The sequence below is a fragment of the Hevea brasiliensis genome, chromosome 9, assembly GCF_030052815.1.
Source record: "Hevea brasiliensis isolate MT/VB/25A 57/8 chromosome 9, ASM3005281v1, whole genome shotgun sequence".
Taxonomy (NCBI): domain Eukaryota; kingdom Viridiplantae; phylum Streptophyta; class Magnoliopsida; order Malpighiales; family Euphorbiaceae; genus Hevea; species Hevea brasiliensis.
The window spans coordinates 25,297,118-25,316,473 of record NC_079501.1 but is presented as its reverse complement, the minus strand read 5'-3'; the positions used below and the strand labels follow the sequence as shown (position 1 = coordinate 25,316,473).

At 31.4% G+C, this 19,356-nt stretch overlaps 1 protein-coding gene across 1 annotated transcript; it reads right to left on the bottom strand.

The window, feature by feature from the left end:
* Window positions 1-1,006: 1,006 nt before the first annotated feature.
* On the bottom strand, window positions 1,007-2,035 carry LOC110656605 (ethylene-responsive transcription factor ERF038-like). The gene has a single exon (XM_058153533.1). It carries the CDS (start codon window positions 1,880-1,882, stop codon window positions 1,157-1,159), a length of 726 nt encoding a protein of 241 aa, XP_058009516.1. The 5' UTR covers window positions 1,883-2,035; the 3' UTR covers window positions 1,007-1,156.
* Window positions 2,036-19,356: the final 17,321 nt, after the last annotated feature.

Below are 19,356 nucleotides of genomic sequence, written 5' to 3'. Positions count from 1 at the left end.
TAACATTCTCATATCTGCAACTCTCATCTTAGACACATATGACTCCCTCATTGCTCAACGCTCACTACCATATAATATGGTCAGTCGTATGACTGTACGATAAAATTTTCTTTTCAACTTATTGGGAATCTTGCGATCATATAAAACTCCTGTGGCACGTCTCCACTCAATCATCCGGCTTTAATCCTATGACTAACATCTTCCTCACATCCTCCATTTACTTGCACGATTGAGCCGAGATATTTAAAGTGATTACTTTGGGGCAATACCACTCCATACAAACTAACTCATTTCCTATCACCAGCTCGGCCTTCACTGAACTTGCAATGTATATATTCTGTCTTCGTTCTACTTAACTTAAAGCCCTTTGACTCCAGAGTACTTCTTCAAAGCTTTAGCTTTCTATTGACTCATTCTCGCGTCTTATCTATCAGAACTATATCATCCGCAAACATCATACACTAAGGGATACTCTCTTATATATATTTCATCAATTCATCAGAAAATTCAAAAGAAAAAGCTTTGAAAAAAAAATTCAATTATAAATAAAAGCAAAAACTATTATATACGTTCCAAAAAGATTGAGAACATTCCCTTTGGGTTCTTAGTTATGCATAAAAAGACACAATTTATGTATTTATTTGGAAACAGTAGTACGGAAAATTACTCATCAATTTTCTCTTATCCTACTATAAAGATATCCATTTTTTTTCTTTAATCCGCAAAAGAAATAATATATGAAGGAATTAATGACTAATTAATTGAACACATTTGTCAAAATCCATCATAAGAAGATCAGAGAAGCCAAGTTAAAGCTGCTGCAAACTTGTGTGCTTTCCAAGTTTTTTCATTTAGCATAGTGGTGTCTAGGTTGAGTGTATTGGAGAAGCCTTTTGACTAAGATTAGTTCTGTGTCCAGTGTTAAATTTTTTCTGGACTATCCTTTAATTATAATAAAATTGCTTTTGCTTAAAAAAAAAAAAAAAAAAAGGAAGCTGCTGCAAACTTGGAAAGTTGGAACTTCAGATTTACTGTTTTTGGTATGCGTATGCGCAGAATTGGAGAAAAAGTAGTAACAACTTGAGACTGAACTGTTATAAACTAGCTAGTAACTAAAGTTTAACTATAATACCTACGTAATTGTTTCAACTTGTAATTAATACTCCCATAAAGATGTCTCTTCTTCATGCCAGAATCCGGTGTCCAAAGTCTCAACTCCAGCAACCTGCTGCCAAGATGATGACAAGTGACAGAACTCATCAATTTTATGACTTATGTCCAGTAGAAGATCCGGCAGGTCGATAAAAGTGTCATCTTCATGATCTCTTAATGTTGAGCTTAAGAACTCTGGAGTATCATGAGATGCCTCCGTACTATCTTGGCTTGACTCCATTTCAGCTTGATCGTGACCTTTACTCTTGTAGCTCAAGGCGGCTGCTAGAGCAGCAGCAGCTTGAATATCTTTCGGAGATGCACTTGCCGGACGGGGAAGCTCATGAGCTAGCTCTGGAAAATTGAGATGAGCTGAACGACCCTTTATTGTTAGAGCTGCTACATCGTGAGCTCGAGCTGCCATTTCTGCTGTTGAATAAGTTCCTAGCCAAATTCTTGATTTCTTCCTCGGTTCCCGGATTTCGGATACCCATTTGCCCCATTGACGCATTCTTACTCCCCGATAAGATGGATGCCTTCTTGCGTTTTCACTAGTAATCTTTACCTTTTTGTTTGTTTCATCCTCGCTCTTGAGTTCTTGATCTCGCTTGGAGCTTTTTTGGTACTTCAATTCCGTGGAGTTGTTTATTGGAGAAGGGAAAGAAGAGGAGGGAGAGGCAGTTGAGGAAGAAGAAGAAGAAGAAGCAGTATTGTGAGCCTCAGGTTCCATATTTAGCTATGTTTCCATGGAGGTCTTAAGGGTACAAGCTTGGGGGAAATTTTGTGTGAAGCAGAGCTTGAAACAAGGGACAGATAGCCCTTAAATTTGAGGGTACTTGAAGTGATAGCATATGAAGATATATAGATAAATGTAATTAAAGAAATGGGGCCTAAGTACACATGAAAAATAACAAGAAAAAAATGGGGTCCAAGCATAGAAGGGTTTACAGTTTTGTTTATTTTTGGTTGTGAATAATTCATAAGGTCTGGCATTATCCTGGGCAATTATTTTGTTCCTTGGCATAAACATATGTCTTATAATAACACATGCAAGTACTAAATATGAATGTTATATATTCAAGAAGATATAAGATATATAATAAATTATATATATTTATATATTAAATTTATAATAAATTTAATATAATAAAAAAAATTTTATTAAAAATAATTTAAAATTTTTTCTTCTGAATGATTTTAAATTGTTGGGTAGCAGAGAACTGAGATTAAATGAATTAAAAAGAAAAGGACAATTTTAAATTTCTCATGTGCCAGTTCATTGGTCACCAAAAAAATAAACAGAGGAAAACCCAAGTTGGTAATTTTATAACATTGGGGAATCGTTGGCAGGCCAAGGCCTCCTTTTCCCCAAATAACTGTTATTTAAGCCATGAATTTCACATTGAAAGCTGGCTTTGGGTCCCCATTCTCCTTTCTGACCACGTTTTAATGTATGCCACATAATTTCCTTGTTATTTTGGATGCAGCCACTCTGCCGAATATCTTTAAAAAAAAAAAAAATAAATATTTGAGAATTTATTGTTTTTAGCTTCATTTATTTTATAAAAAATAAAATATTTTTCCTTCCTCTCTTCAATTTACCCATGTATAGCATTATCATTTGTTAGATGTGTCTCACTCCAACATGTTGTCCTACTGGATATAAATTAAGATTTAACAGTGCTAAATATAAAAATTTGGATAATCTTCATAATTAAATCGATCCAAGCAAGCTAAAAAATTAATAGAATGATTTTTTTAACAGTTAATTATTATTTTTTTAAATCAAATGACCATAATCAGTAATTAAAATAGACTATCCATCATTTTGTTAAATAACACTAAAATATTTCTTTATTTTTTGTAGCCAAATTGAAGAATGAAATGGCTAGAGCAGGGCTGAGCAGAATTCAGTTCAAATTAAAAAATTGAATCAAATCGAGTTAATTCGATTCAATCGGTTCGGTTTTAAAATTCAATCGGTTTGGTTCGGTTTTAAATTATAAAAATTTCTGTTATTTCTGTTCGGTTCCGTTTTGAAGAGAAAAAAATCAGTTAAACTGAACCGAACCGAATAGTGATTTATATAGTCAAATCAAACTAAATCGAACCTAATCGATTTTTGAATTGATTTATTTTTATGGAAAATTTATGAATTATATTTAATTATATATATATATTAATTGTTTAATTTTATTGATTAATGGTTATTAGGTTCAAATCAAAGTTAAAATTAGACCAAATAATTTGAAAATCAAGTCTAAATTAAAAAATCAATTAAAAATCAAACGGATCAGTTTAAACCGAACCGAACCGAAATAGAGTGTTTTGGTTCGATTCTGTTTTCACCCATTTCAGTTCGATTCGGTTTCTAAAATTTACGGTTCGATTTTTATAATTTAATTCAATTCAATTCGGTTCGGTTTAAACCGAATGCTCATCGCTAGCCATAAGTTCATGTCCTGTCAAACTAATGGATTCTTTTTTTTTTTTTTAATATGTTTTTTTCTCTGTCTTTTTCTACTGTTTTTCTTCTTGATGAAGCTACTCTTAACTCCAGGTTGAGCTTACTGAACCCTGCAAGATTCAAGGAAGATTAGAATGAACACATGAATTTTCAGCATAATTAATTCTTAAGTCAGAATTCAGAAAAACAAAAAGATTCTAACAAAATAACAGCAAAGATAATAAAGAACTCACATGAAATGAAAATGACAACTCCTATCCACTTTATATAGATAGATGCAAGAGATTAACCATTTGGGGTTGGATGCAACTTCCTAAATTCATCCATCTCTAAATCCTAAATATTCGCTGTCTTATTCCTATATTATAGAGTCACTTTCATCCACAAATTATTGAGAGCTCCATCTCACTCAATGATGTGATCCATTCTCCATAATTTATAGAGAAACAGTTCTTTTAATAAATATTTAATGTATTATTTTTTTAATTCATCCATTGTATTTTATAGTTAATAACTTAACTTTTAGAATAGTATTTAATATTTTAAAGTTAAAATATTATATCTCTTATTTATATTGTTCAGTGACATAAGTGTTTATATTATTATTTAGTATTTTGATTAAAGTAAAAAAAAAATTACTATTTTTATGTTCAATAGCTAATTTAATAGTTATTTTTATCGAATATTTCTATTTTAAATCACTGTATAAACAGATAATTACTAATAATTAGTAAAATAACTGACAATTACTTGAATTTGATGGCTTATTTAATAAGAAGGATGAATATCTATATACATCTATCAAAATGTTACTCTTTTAAAATGAGAAAATTATTGTATAGTCTCGGTATACCATCACATGTATAATGTGGAGCACCCAACCAACTATAATAAAACACATAAGCAAATTTATCACATGATCTGGTTTCACTTATTATTCGCCTCCGCCTAACGAAATTCATCAATGACCCTATATAAGTATGTCTATATATAACAAAAAAAAAAATCTTTAATATTTATGACATTCATGCCCCTAACTATTACTCCAATAATTGAATATATGCACCTAATTATTTGAAGGTATTATATTGATCGATGACGCACAATTGAACAAGTCTAAATGGACATAAGGAAGCCAATTATTGGCACACAATCAAAACTTAACAAATTATATTAAGGAGACCAAAATATATACATTAATTATTTTAGTAATATTTAGCACGAGGCACGTGCATGCTTGAGGCTGCTTCAACATGTAGGAGTGTTCTTTGATTTCCACTTTATATATATATATTAATTGTAGACTCCACAATAAGTAAAACTCGATCGCCAAGGTTAGGTTAGTTTATAATAAGACGTAGAGCAAAACTTCCACATAGACGTCGTTTTTTTTTTTTTTCTTCTAAATAAAAGAAAAAGCAATTAATATTAATCGAAAATGACTTCTAATACCATTAAAAATTTACCCACAAAATCACTTTTGAAATTACGTATTATAATTTTTTTGTACAATTTAAAATTAATTTCATATGGTGTATAACATAATAAAATGGTTTGGTGTTGCATTATCATTTTTCAGCGTAGACTTTTTTTTTTTTTACCTCCCTCCTCTTTCACATGACATGTGTAGCTATAATTTAATATGAGAAATAAATTTAATGTGATTTGTAAATATTGACCAATAATCTTACCATACTAATTGTAACGTCCTCACTATAGGTAATCCGTATATTTTACTGTTCTGACGACTAACGTCTGTTCGGACAGTCAGAATATCTGGAACTACACTTAAATTAGGGTGAGGAGACATAAATTGATGAAATAAAGACCAAGAAAAATTAAAAAAAAATAAAAGAAATAAAATGTAACTAGGTTAAAAGAGCCGGAACCACGGCAATTGGTGACCGTACCGGGAAGTCACTGCATAGACAGTTGACGAGCCTAAACCTGCGATGAACCCTAGGAAATAATTTCCAAGACGTAATTAAAGGTTTTCTTAGGTATAAATGACATTGAAAATGTCAAAGAAAATTTAGTTATTGGTACAGGTAAAAATAAAAATGAAATAGATAGTATAAAGTTAAAGGAACCGTCGTGTTAGGAATTTAGTCAGTATTACCGAAAAAGTTTGACTATAAGCCGAAGAGGGGTATTTTGGTCATTTGAAATCTAGAGTCAACTTTTGACCTAAATGTCCATTAAAATGAGTGATATTAAAATTTTAAAAATCCCATGAAAACATGAAACTATATACAATGTAATTAAAGGAAATATAAGGTGGAATTATTAGGAATATTAAAACTTTAGGTATTAAAATTAATAAACAAATCTTAAGTGGAGTATAAATAGCATAAGATGACAAAATGCATCCACTAACTTCATCTTCTTCCTCATTTCATTCAAGTGGCCGAAACCTGTCCCATTCTTCCTCCATGAATTCCCTCTTCCAAGCTTCACATCCCTCCCATTCTCACCATAAAACTCAAAGTTCACTTCTTTAAAATTAGTCCCCACACCTTGAGAAGTTTATAGGCAACCAAGAAAAGAAGAAATTTTGAAGTTTTTACAAGGTTGAGAAGCTACCATTAAAGGTTAGTGCAAGCTTTCTTTTCCTTTCTTTGTTAAATCTTAAATTGAGGTTGAAATAACTGAGTATAACATAAAATTGGAAGAAAATGATTAGTAATTTAGAACCCTAGATTTCGGCAGCTCTGAAAATATGGGAGTTTAATGTTTTCATGCATGTAAATGGTATTTAGTGATATTAATGGATGTGTAGATGAAGTGATATGTGTGAAAAATTGATTGCATGTGTATATTATGATTGACCAATTAGAGTTAGAGTTTTGACCTAACTATTAGAGACTTTGTGTAATTGCTAGAATTTAATTGTGTTGAGATGAATTGATGATGTTAGAAGTGCTATGAATGTCAATTTGCAGTTTGAGAGTTGGAGAAATTGAAATTTGGAAGTGTACTTTTCCATGCAGGTTGAGACTTGAAAAATCCAGTGAATATTTTGAGTCATAACTGAATTTATGTTACTCCAATTGGTATGAGGCTAATTAAAGATGAAACTAAACTTAAAATGCTCCCTTTTTCATGAAAAAACCATGCTCAAATTTTGTCCAGAACTTGACCAAATTGTTATCCCAATCCGGATGACCAAATGATGAACCCAGAAAATTGACCAAATAAATATTACATATTCATTTAGCCATAACTCTCACTAGACAGGTCCAAATGACCTGAATTTTATACCATTGGAAAGCTTAGATATAGGACTACAACTTTTATGGAGACCACAAAGCCCAAAAATTCCTTAAACCAATCCAAATTATTAGCTCAATTTAGGTCACAAAACTGCCCAGAACCATATTGCCCAAAAATTGCTAGATATAGGCTTACTTGACCAGTTTTGACAAAGAGGCCATAACTTGGTCTACAGAAATCCAAATGCAATGAAACCATGGCAAAATGTCCATAAGACATCAATCTATAATATTGGTATTTTGACCAAAACCCATAAAGTAAGGGAACTAGGTCAATTGGCTAGGTCAAGTTAATATGCAAATTCTAGAAATTGCCTAAGTGATCACTTGACCCCATAATGGTCTTTTAGTCATATCTTCAACTAGGAAACTCCATTTGGGATGAGTTATATTGTTCTGGAAACCTAAGAAATAGAACTCCAACCTTGTTTCAGACACTTTCCTCAAATTATGAATGTAAGAATCCTAAAATTTGAGTCAAAATCATTGACTTGAACTGGAATTATGTTGGCATAGGGTACTTGAGTCCAGGCCAATGATTTGGCTCTAAATAATTCTACAAAACTTGAAAAATTACAATCCAAAATTCTAAGTGACCATAAGACATAGGGCAACAAACTCTATAAAGAATACTAAGCCTAAAAGTGATTGCAACATGTCCAATTAAATTGGTAAATTATAACTCCAAAATCTGCTTATCTAAGAATCCAGATTTAGGAAATGAACTAGTTATGGTTTTTTGGCCATAATTTGAGTTCTAGAAATCTAAATGACATGATTCAAAAAGGGAAAACAAGACAAGACATAGAGGAACAACTTCCATGAAGGAAGTATGGCCAAACAGTGGCCATAAAGTGATCACATTGATAGGTAAAATTGAGAAATTAAAACTAAACCTAAAGAAAGGTTCACAACATAAACTATTTTATGGTAGGGTTTTAACCCTAATATATTGCTAAACACTGAATTACATGAAATAGGTATTTGAGACTCACTTTTTCACTACAACTTGACATGAAATCTCTAATAAGTAATTAATAATGCTTAATTGCCCAAAGTAAATCTAGGCTTATGTATATAGTTTGGATCAATTGGTATACTAATTAGGGACTGCAGATAGCAGTACTGCCTACATGAATAATCACTAACTAACAAAATATGTCTGATACGATTATTTTACAGGTTATATGCATGCCCGTTAGCCATTGAGCCTAATTTCATTACTGGCTTTGGAAGCTTGCCGCTGGCCTTGTGCTGACATAACAGTTGTATACAGGGTAGATATATAATTGTCTAACCAGTATACTCTCGTGTATCTAGCCTTTATAGTCTGTTATAGGTTACTTGGACACTAATATGATTTTAAAGAGACTGAAAATGAAATAAATATACAGATAAGATCATGATAAATAAATTGATCCCAAAGTCAAATAAATATGTAAAGACTTAGAATTTATGAAATTAGCCTAGAATTATTATTTTAATTATTCAGTTATTTTTCTTTTAAAGTTATGCACCACTAAGCAATTCGCTTAGCGCGTTGGTTTTCCATCGCATAGGTACTGGAGACCAGGCACAGCCATAGTAGCAGCCGCAGCAGTAGTGCCCTGACAGAGATTTGATCAGATTTGACAGTGTCTGCTAGTCACCTGAGCAGAGTAGTTTTGGTAGGGCCCATGTATATTTAGTTTTGCATTTCGTTTATTGTATATAAGTAAATGATGTAAATCTTTTTGAGATATGTAATTCAATTTTACTATTGTAAATAAATTGTAAATTATTATAGATGAATTTCATATGAATGGAATGAAGTATATTTACTTGAAATGGATATGAGCAAATTATATGAGTACATGATATATATGGAAATATGAGATATATATGAAATTATTTTTAACAGGTGAATAGTAAAATTCGCAAGATGCTAATAAAATAAAAGAGACTTTATTCGAATTTCTACAGAAATAATTTGTGATAAAAAAAATTATCACATGTTTTTTATGAAATTTAAAATTAACAATAGACATGACATGATAAAATAAGATGTTTCGATACTAAATATGACACACTTTACTCGGTTACACTGTAGACAAATAAGAGATATCACACTAATAACAATAATATTACATGATAACATTTTAACATAAGCCAAAACAAAAAGAATATTATATTGTAACCACAGGTTTTGATTTAAAAAAACAAAAAAAACCCAGGTCCCCTTTTGTCCCTTCCTCCTCTCCCACGCTCCCTTAGTCTCTCTCACTCTCTCTCCATATCAGCGTCATCTTTCTCTAATATATATATATATATATATATATATATATATATATATATATATATATATATATATATACACCAATGAGTTTTAATTTATTAACATTAAAATTATATTTAAAAATATAAAATTTTAAATTTGAATTTAAAATAATTGATTATATAAAAATGTATGTTTAATTTAATTACAAAATTACTATACTATTCAACTTCTGCTTTTAACAGATGTGGATTTTCAATTGTACTCAATAGTTTTTCTACAAAATCTATTAGCAATGGTAAACCTACTACTGGCCGATTCGGTTTGAATCGGCTTGAAACTATTAATCCTTTAAGGTTCTAGTCTCGATTTTAATTTTAGTTCAATATGATCTAAATTAAATGGTCAATTTTTTTTAGATATATATTTTTTATATATTTTCAATGAAAAAAAAGTGATTTGGCCTAAGAGCTTTAAGTTTGATTTTGGTTCAATTTCAGTATAATTCATTTATAATTTGAGTTAAAAATAAATTTAACTGATTTTGACTCTGAACCGGTCCTTACCTAGATCTAAGTAATGAAAAGGAATATTCATTAGAAAATTAAGGATTTCAACAATAACATTTAGTTAAATAAATCATAATTATTTCAATTTCATTTTAATTTTAAATTTAATTATGAATTCTAATTTTATTTTAATTTTTATAAAACTAAATTAATATTTAATTAAATAAATTCTATTATTTTAATTTAATTTTAATTTAAATTCAATTTATGTTTTTATAAAAATGTTTTTACATAATTGTCCTCTATTATTTATCACGTAGGAATCAATTTTTAAGTAAGATATAATTTTTAATATTTAACTCTTTTAACTATTTTAAATTAATTTTATTATTTTTGCATTTAAAAAAATTAATTATTTTGCTAGGTTTTGGTTTTTATGATTATGTTAAATGAATTTCTACATTAAAAATAATTAGTTATTTTGACGAATTTTCAAGTTCAGTGAATATGATAAAAAAATGTTGAGAAAAGTACTACACGTACGGATCTCCATTATTTATTTCGTCTGTTCCTCTGTTGTAATCATAGCTTCATAGTCGGATTTTCTAGCTTTCTTTGTTTTTTCTCTACACAGCCAGATCTGCTAGAGATTCATGGGTCACACTGAGTTAATTCCTCAACCATTATTGAAGGTTTACACATTAATCGTAGATTAAAGGTGGAGAATAGCAGAATTTTTTTTTTATTATTTAAATTTAATTTATTATAAATTTAAAATATAATATTAAATAAATATATATAATTATGTATTAATTTTATGATAAATTATGTTAAAATAATTTATATATTGTATGCTCTCATCTAACAGAGTAAAATTTGAATGCTAAAAATGGACATATATAGAGTTAATTGAAATGTACAGGTGGAAAATATATAATAGCGGGCACTCGAGCCAGTGATTTTTCACACGTGAATTTTATGTGAAAAGATTACGATATTTCATTCAACTCTCATAATTTGGTTAAAAAAAAAAAAAACTTATAATTTGGAGCTGTCATGAATCTGGAAGTGCCTTTTGTCATTTCTTTTTCATTCTGTACCGCCCACGTGCCCACCTCTCCACCATTTTCTAAATTATTTAATTTCTATTTTTCTTTTTTTTTTCCCTCTAATTTTGTTATTTTATACATGTCCTGACGTCATGCCTTTCTAATAATTTAATAATAAAATATTTATTTATCATTAATATGCATGCTCATATTGTTGTAGATTTAAAATTTGATTGATTCTCAATTTAATGGTAATCCTTAAAGAATAGCCACTGAATTAGGTGAGAAAAAAATATATTTATTTTTCCATTCTATTCTGTTTAATCAAAGCTAACAAATTTTGTATGTATGGCTTTTTTTTATTTTTAATAAATAAATTGAAACTTAAATAGCAAATTAGCAATATGTTCATAGAGATACAAAATGCAAGACATCAATGCACGTATATTAATAAAGATATTAAATGATAATTAATAAAGTAATTAAGGCCGCCCATATGATATTATTGAAGTCACAATTTTTTTTTCCTATTTTAATAACCAAACTGAATCATAAATAAATAAATAAACAAAAAAAAAAAAAAATAAAAGTAGCACCTGGTTGCATTATTTGAAGATATTTGCATTTGGGTCCATAGTGTGAGATTAGCAACTTGAGAGTGGAGATTTTTTTTAATATTTAAAAATTGTTATTATTATTATTATTATTATTATTAATTTTTTTTAAAGAAGATTATTATCTAATAATTTGAAATAATATTCATATATATATTAATGTCTATATCCCTTGTGTAAATTATGGTTTTCAATTGATGGATTGGATATATTTTATAAGAGGAAGTCACCATTCAATTTAATAAAATTTTCCTAATAAATTTACAAAATAGCAAATCTAATAATATAATTTTTTTTTTTTAAATAAAGAGATTAGGATAATAAAAACTTAATCTGAATAATATGTTTTCGGCTATTGAATTAAGTTTAATTAGGCAATACTTGTGATTTTTTCATTACAATTTAAAACTTGTAATTTCAAGTTGTTAATATTTGACAAATATTAAACACCAATAAAAATGCTGATGTGATATATAATTTTTTTTAACAATGTAGCATGTCAATCCCACAAAACTGAAATTAAAAAATAATAAAATAAATATGACATAAATATATAAGCATAATTAATTATAATAATCATAATTAAACAACAATAAATCGCAATTCTGCCAAGAAAACCCAAAAATTCCCCCATCCTTTGCCGCAACATGCTCTCCTTACTATTGCCTGCCTTCAACCTGTATCCATCTACAAAATCCTTCACGAACATGGTGCTATGTGTCACGGGGCCACATCCTGGCCCGGATAGTAGTCCCGTGCGGTGCTTAAACTTCCACTAAATCTAGATCAACCTACTCATATTCAAGGACCTTTTCCCTTATAAAGAATTTCCAATATCCTTGTCGAAGGTCTCCTGCGTATCTAGCCCAGTAATTAAGCATTGATATTCCTTGTAGCATAATGTCGCCTTTCATCGTGTACAACCATAAGCATCTTCCGAAAGCATGGCAATAAGCATCATCCAACTGTGTGGCTGAACCCAAAGCCAATGTATAATATTTGTTCCCCTATACCAAGTAGCATCATTGGCCCCTATACGGAGCAGTATCGTCGGCCTTATATAGAAACCTCGGGCCTAGGAGACACGCGCACTACAAGCCCCTCGACTTTGTAGTGTCCATGAAGCTCCTTCTTCATAGAGACACCAAGCTCCTATCTCACGAGAGCACGATGCCCGCTGTCTAATACAATTAGTACGTAGGGAGCTCGCTTAGAGTCACGCCCTTTTGCGCTAGTGACCCCAGGGATGGTGGAGAGCTTGACACCAAACATAGCAACTAGCTGGGCCCGACTGTGCTCACCAGTGGCCAGCTAGTCACACCCCCCTAAAGAGCATTAGGAACAAAGTGACCTCTGGCAAGAGGAGACATCAGTATGTCTCAGTGGTCACACTCCCTTGCACTTTTTCATATTTATAAAAATGTTTGCCAAACTTCTCTTTCTCATCAATTGTACCCTTTAACCATCTCATAGGCTTACTGCTTGCTAGGTTTGGCCAATCTCCGTGGGGTAACGGGCTGTCCCCCTTACATTCTCCTCCACTTAGACAATCGATGTCCTCATTGATTTGCACCAAACACCTCCTATTGAATAAAGCTCTCCTAAACATCTTGTGCCTCTTTATGTTATTCACCATGTTGAACAAAGCTCTCCCAAACATCTTGTGCCTCTTCAAATCTTTCATCATGTCTGGTTCTCACATATTGATCTCATGATTCTCTTATGTATCTTCATATGAACTTGTGTGTGTCTTCATCCACATTCTTCATATCATCCTCATGTTAGGATTGTGGCATGGTTGCCCTACTCGATCAATGATATAAGTGTCATATTCTTCCTTGTGACATTCTCCCCCACTTAGATAGTCGACGACCCTATCGACTACTACTGTTGTTGCTATGGCATTGCATTCTAGCGAGTTCTCACTTTGATGGATCTGTTCAATCATCTGTATACTCCTCCACTTAATTCTTTATGTCTCATTTTTTTATGGTTCCTCTGATGCTTCATTTCTCTGTATTGTGATTAACAAGCCTCCGCATGAATGTCAACGAGCCACCGCCATGTTATTCTCGTGGCTCTGTATTATGGTTGTATCATCATGAGTACCTCGCAAAATAATCACAATACAAAACAACAATGTTATATATGAACTCAAGCATAAGGAAGTAATAATATTCAATTTCAGAGCTATAATATGATATTATGATTGTCAATAATGAACATCATAGTCATCATGTAAATGAACAGAGAAACTTACACATTACCCATTTTGTGTATCACTGTGTTCTCCTCTGGGACTTGCATTAGGCTATTGGGACTCATTGCTCAAGTTAGGCTTACCCTCATTTCTTACTGCACACCCATTGTTCGTATATCCATCTCTTGATGCTACCTCCTATTGACAATAAACAATTCTTGGCTACCAATTTCTTTCGCTCGCTCCGTTCTCTTCCTGATTGGTTTTCATTCGTCTTGAGCATAGCAAGTGAGCTTTGCATTCATGTTCTCTTGAGGTGTCTACCTTTTAGCTACTTCTCATCTTCCAATTGGAATGTGGTTGACACCTCAAAGGGATACCATATTGCTTATGATTGCACTCTTCACTTGTAAAATTTCCATAAAATTGTGTCTAGGGACTTCTCTCGTCCCACATACTTTCCATTTTAGTTTCCTCGGTGAAAAATACATATACACGATTGCCACAGTCATCAAGCTCATCTCGTTATCACAACCTAAATGCTTGGCCATCACAATTGCTTAGATCTCCCATAGATGTCTAGAACTCTATTTGACACCACTATCCTTACAATTGTGACCCAAGATCATTTGTTTGCCCATAACTCGATTTCACTTGACAAGCGCTTGGTTATTTCTATGTATTCTCACTTCATAGGTATTCAAGGTGGCCTCAAGCTTTATTGGCACACCTATTTATTGTGGAGTCGTTACCTTCTCCTCAAAAGATTATATCTAATGAGGCGTGCAGCCCTCCCACAGGTGGTATCACCACTTTTATCACAATTTGGCTCTCATAACCACCATCTCATATTTCAAAATTATTTTGGCAAGCTTTTATCGTATAAGTTACCAGCATTCACATGATGACTTGGTTACCAGTACCAAGCATCCGAGACTTTGAGTTTTATATGAATATTCGAGCTACCATTTGCCAACACAACTTCATAGTGCTTACATACACAATTGGGCATCCGCCCTTTCTTGTGTTACCACAAGCCAACTCGTTATATCCGAAATTATATTTTTTTGGGTTTCTTACCCTTTCTAAGCTTATCGTAAGCCAATTCAATTTTCACGTAACATAATTTGGGATCCACCTGTTCCTTTTTTGAATTTATCTCATAGCTGATTTTAGCTTTAGCAGCTCTTAGCAACCATCGCCTCATAATTAAATGGGATTCAATAGAATCCACGCATAATCCAAACTCGCCATCAATGGCATTCAGTGACCGTCTCATCTCAAGTTGCCCTCTAGCAACAATTTCACTTTTTATATTATCCATAGAATAGCAACGAACGTATCTCAAGGGACTCTGTACAGGACTCATCCTTCATTTGAAGTTTATAGCAACCAACAACAATGGTTATTCTCCAGGGGAGAAAACAACAGTCTCAATATCAATTAGGGTATTTCAACCCATCATTCCGAAGGTTTTCACAACCGTTAAGCTATCTCAAATTTCCCATCTCTTTACCCGCACATAATATTTTATGGGCTTAGCAATCCGTTAAGGTATTTTGAAGGCTTTCATAGCCAACAAGTAATTTTCGAATTCCAACTCTTAACCCAACTAGGGTAAGACACTATCTCAGCGAGATAAGCCATCAGTTCCATAATCTCTTGGGGATAGCACACCCATATCTCAAAAGACTTCCACAGTCTATTAACAATTTGTAATATGCTTATCAATCCTTAGGGCTTACTCGTCCCCTCCCATCCTAAAGACTTTCACAGTCTTATAAGCAATCTCGAGTATTGTAAGTCATCATTCGACATGGGTCATTCACCATCTCAATGGTTTTGGGGAATACTGTTTACCCCATATTTTCCAAAGTTTTCTCAATATCGATCGTCTCATTTTTATCTGACCAAAGTCTCAAATGATGTTACTCACTCGACGAATGTCATTCGCTAATTTCTCACCTAGTTTTGCCCACGTTAGCATCCTTTGTATTGATAATCCTCAATTGGTGTACTACACTCTCGCAGACCACCTCTTAAGGACTCAATAACATCAAGAATATTCACTTGCACATTATGTCGCTTATTCACTATGCATGCCACAATATGTTTCTAATGAGGACGTCATGTCCTTCACCCATTTCAGGGTTATATACTCTGCTCATCCTTTCTCAAGGTGAACACACAATTAGCTTTGATCGCTTTTTTTAACAACCATCGCATTCCATTATTTCTCATTATTTTTGCATCTTGTGTGCATCACACAACTGAAGGTTTCTCAAAGGAGGTATGGATTATTATCCATTGCGAGCACTGACCTTGCTCTGATACCAACTATCATGGGGCCACATCCTGGCCCGGATAGTAGTCCCGTGCGGCGCCTAGACTTCCACTCAATCTAGGCCAGCCTACTCATATTCAAGGACCTTTCCCCTTATAGAGGATTTCCAATATCCTTATCCCTCCCATGTATCTAGCCCAGTAATTGAGCATTGATATTCCTTGTAGCACAATATCGCCTTTCATCGTGTACAACCATAAACATCTTCCGAAAGCATGGCAATAAGCATCATTCGATTGTATGGCTGAACCCAAAGCTAATGTATAATATTTATTCCCTTATATCGAGTAGCGTCATTGGCCCTTATACCGAGCAACATCGTCGGCCTTATATAGAAACCTCAGACCTAGGAGACACGCGCACTACAAGCCCCTCGGCCTTGTAGTGTCCATGAAGCACCTTCTTCATGGAGACACTGAGCTCCTATCTCACAAGAGCACGATGCCTATTGCCTAGTATAATGAGTACGTAGGGAGCTCACTTAGAGTCACGCCCTTTTGCGCTAGTGACCCCGGGGATGATGGAGACCTTGACACCAAACATAGCAACTAGCTTGGCCCGACTGTGCTCACCAGTGGCCAACTAGTCACACCCCCGTAAAGAGCATTAGGAACAAAGTGACCTCTGGTAGGAGGAGACATCAGTATGTCTCAATGGTCACATCCCCTTACACTTTTCCATATTTATAAAAGTATCCGCCAAACTTCTCTTTTTCATCAATTGTATCCTTGAACCATCTCATAGGCCTACTGCTTGCTAGGTTTGGCCAATCTTCGTGGGGTAACGGGCTGTCCCCCTTAAACTATGGAGGCCTAGGGGATCAAGAATGGCTATGGTTGGTGATTATGGCTGGTTCTTCGACTGTGACGAGGACATCTCTTGATAAAAGCCTCTGATTTTGCCTTCATTTCATTGACGACAAATCCAACACCAATTTATTACGACTTGGTTGGACAATAATCCACTAATTTAGTGATTTCAAAAATGAAGAAATCTTGCTTTAAAAACTCTACTCTTTTAAGAAGTTTTAAATTTTTAAATTTTAAAAAATCTCTTATTACTTTGAAAATTTCCTTCGTAACAAACTTTTAGGATTTTGATGAAATAAATCATTTGATGGTAATTAAATAATATTAAAAGTTATTTAAAATTAAATTTAATATATTTAATTATAAAAACTCTTTCATAATTAGACTTTTTTAATAATGTTTAAAATGATAATTTTAAAAATATCCTCTTAGGGCCTGTTTGTTTTAACTATTGAATACAACTGATAGCTGTTACTGTTAGCTGATAATTGATAGCTGATGATAGCTATTCTATATTAAGTTTTTTGTAAAATTATATTTAACTAGAGGTGGCCACGGTTCAGGAACCGCTGGTTACGGTTCCTGAACCGTCGGTTTAGGTTCAATGAAATCATGAACCTGAACTAACCGCCAGGAGACGGTTTGGAAGACGATTCCTAAACCGCCGGTTTCGGTTTGAGCCTTGGTTTATAACGATTTGAAAGGCTGTTTGAAAAAGAACGATTCAAGACAGTTTGGAGGATGGTTTGGAAGCGGTTTAGGAATGGTTTAAGGGTAGCTTAGACAAAAAAAAATTAGAGAAAAATTTTATTGATTCAAAATTTAAGTTATATTTGTAAAAATATTTTAATTTTTCTTAGAAATCTTTCAATCAAAATAAAATAAGAAAAAAAAGAAAGAAAATAATGTATCTTTAAGAAAAATTTAATAAATAAAGACTTGATCCTGATTAAAAAACTAGAGATAAAATTAATTTTTTTTAAAGAAATTAGCAAAAAGTGTATGAACTTAATTTTGCCTAAATATCCCTTTAGGATTTAGAGGAATAAAAATTTTTAGTTCTATTATTTGCCTTTTTTAAAAAATTATATAATAATTGATAATTAAAAAGTATAAAAGAGAAAAAAAAATAAAATAGAGGGTATTGGAAATTTTATTGAGGATTTAAAGTAATAACAAAATAATTGAGATAGTATTGAAAATTTCAGTAAGTATATAAAATAATAAAGTAGGAAAATTGAGAGAGTATTGGAAATTAAAATGAGTGTAGAAAATAATTATTTAGAGAATTTGAGAAAAATTGAAAAAATATTAAGAGTTGAAGAAAATGCAGAGAATAATTGTGTAGAGAATTAATGATATATGTAAATGAATTAGGAGTGAGGTAACATATTTATTGAATTTTTTTATATTTAAATTGCCGATTTAATCCGGTTCGAAATCGTCGGTTTAATCCTATTTGGAACCGCTGGTTCATGATTTTTTAAAAATATGAACCTGAACCAAACTGCAGAAGGACGGTTTGGGTCCAGTTTGAAACCGATTCTGGTTCGGTTCAGATTCAAAACCGGACCGTGGCCACCCCTATATTTAACTGTTGCTATTGATATGTGAAATGACTAATAAGGGTATATATTATATAATTTATTTTATTATTTAAATAAATATAAAATTATAAATTTTTACATTATATTATTTATTTTATTATTAAATTAAATATATAATTATTAAATTAATATATTATATTATTTAAATAAAAATATAATAATTAATCTATTATATTAAATCATTTATTTTATTATTAAAATAAGAAAATAATTATTTTTTAAGATAATTAAATAATTTTAAAAATATAGATAAAATAATAAAATAATTATTATTGTTAATAGAAAAATTTATAATTAATTTTAAGTTTTTAGATATAAATAAATATTTTATATTTTATGTTATTAATAAAAAATATTTTAACAAAATTAAAATAGTTAATTAAAATATTAAAATTACAAATAAAAAATAAAAATATTAATAATATTAAATTTCAAGTTAAATAAAAAGGATAATATGGTCAAAATAAAAAATAAAACCAAATCAGCTATCAGCTGATGAGAAACAGCTCTAAAAATAGAGCTGATACAAACTGTAACTAATGGGTATCATATCAGTTGCCCATCAGCTATCAGCTCTATTTTTTTAAACTTGTCAAACATTATAATTTGCCTATTTAAATGTCTATCAGCTATCAGCTATCAGCTGCAGTCAACAGGTAAACCAAACGCCCCTTTAATCCCAAATGAAAATCTTATTTAGAAGATTTTTTTTTTTTAAATCAGAAGAATTTAAATTTAGTTCATTAAAATTAAAAAATTAGGCGTCGTTTGGTTCAAAATAGTTCAAATTTTTTGAGAAGTTTATGCTTAACATACAAAAAAGTTACAAAGAAAAAATAATTTTATAATAAAATTTAAAAAAAATAATAAATTAAAGAATAAATTAATAAATTATACTGCACTTTAAGTGCAACTTACTAAGTGCATTTCAGGTAAATAATTTCCGTGCATAAGTAAGATACAATGACTTCTCAAAGAGTTAATTTAATAATATAAATTAAATAAGATCATAAGAAAAATAAATAAGAAAGTTTTTTATATTTTTCAAGAAGTTCTACTTTTTTTAATCGACCTACCCA

Excerpts from the sequence above, each read along its gene's own strand:
- LOC110656605 (XM_058153533.1), bottom strand. The coding sequence starts at position 1,882 with ATGGAACCTGAGGCTCACAATACTGCTTCTTCTTCTTCTTCTTCCTCA.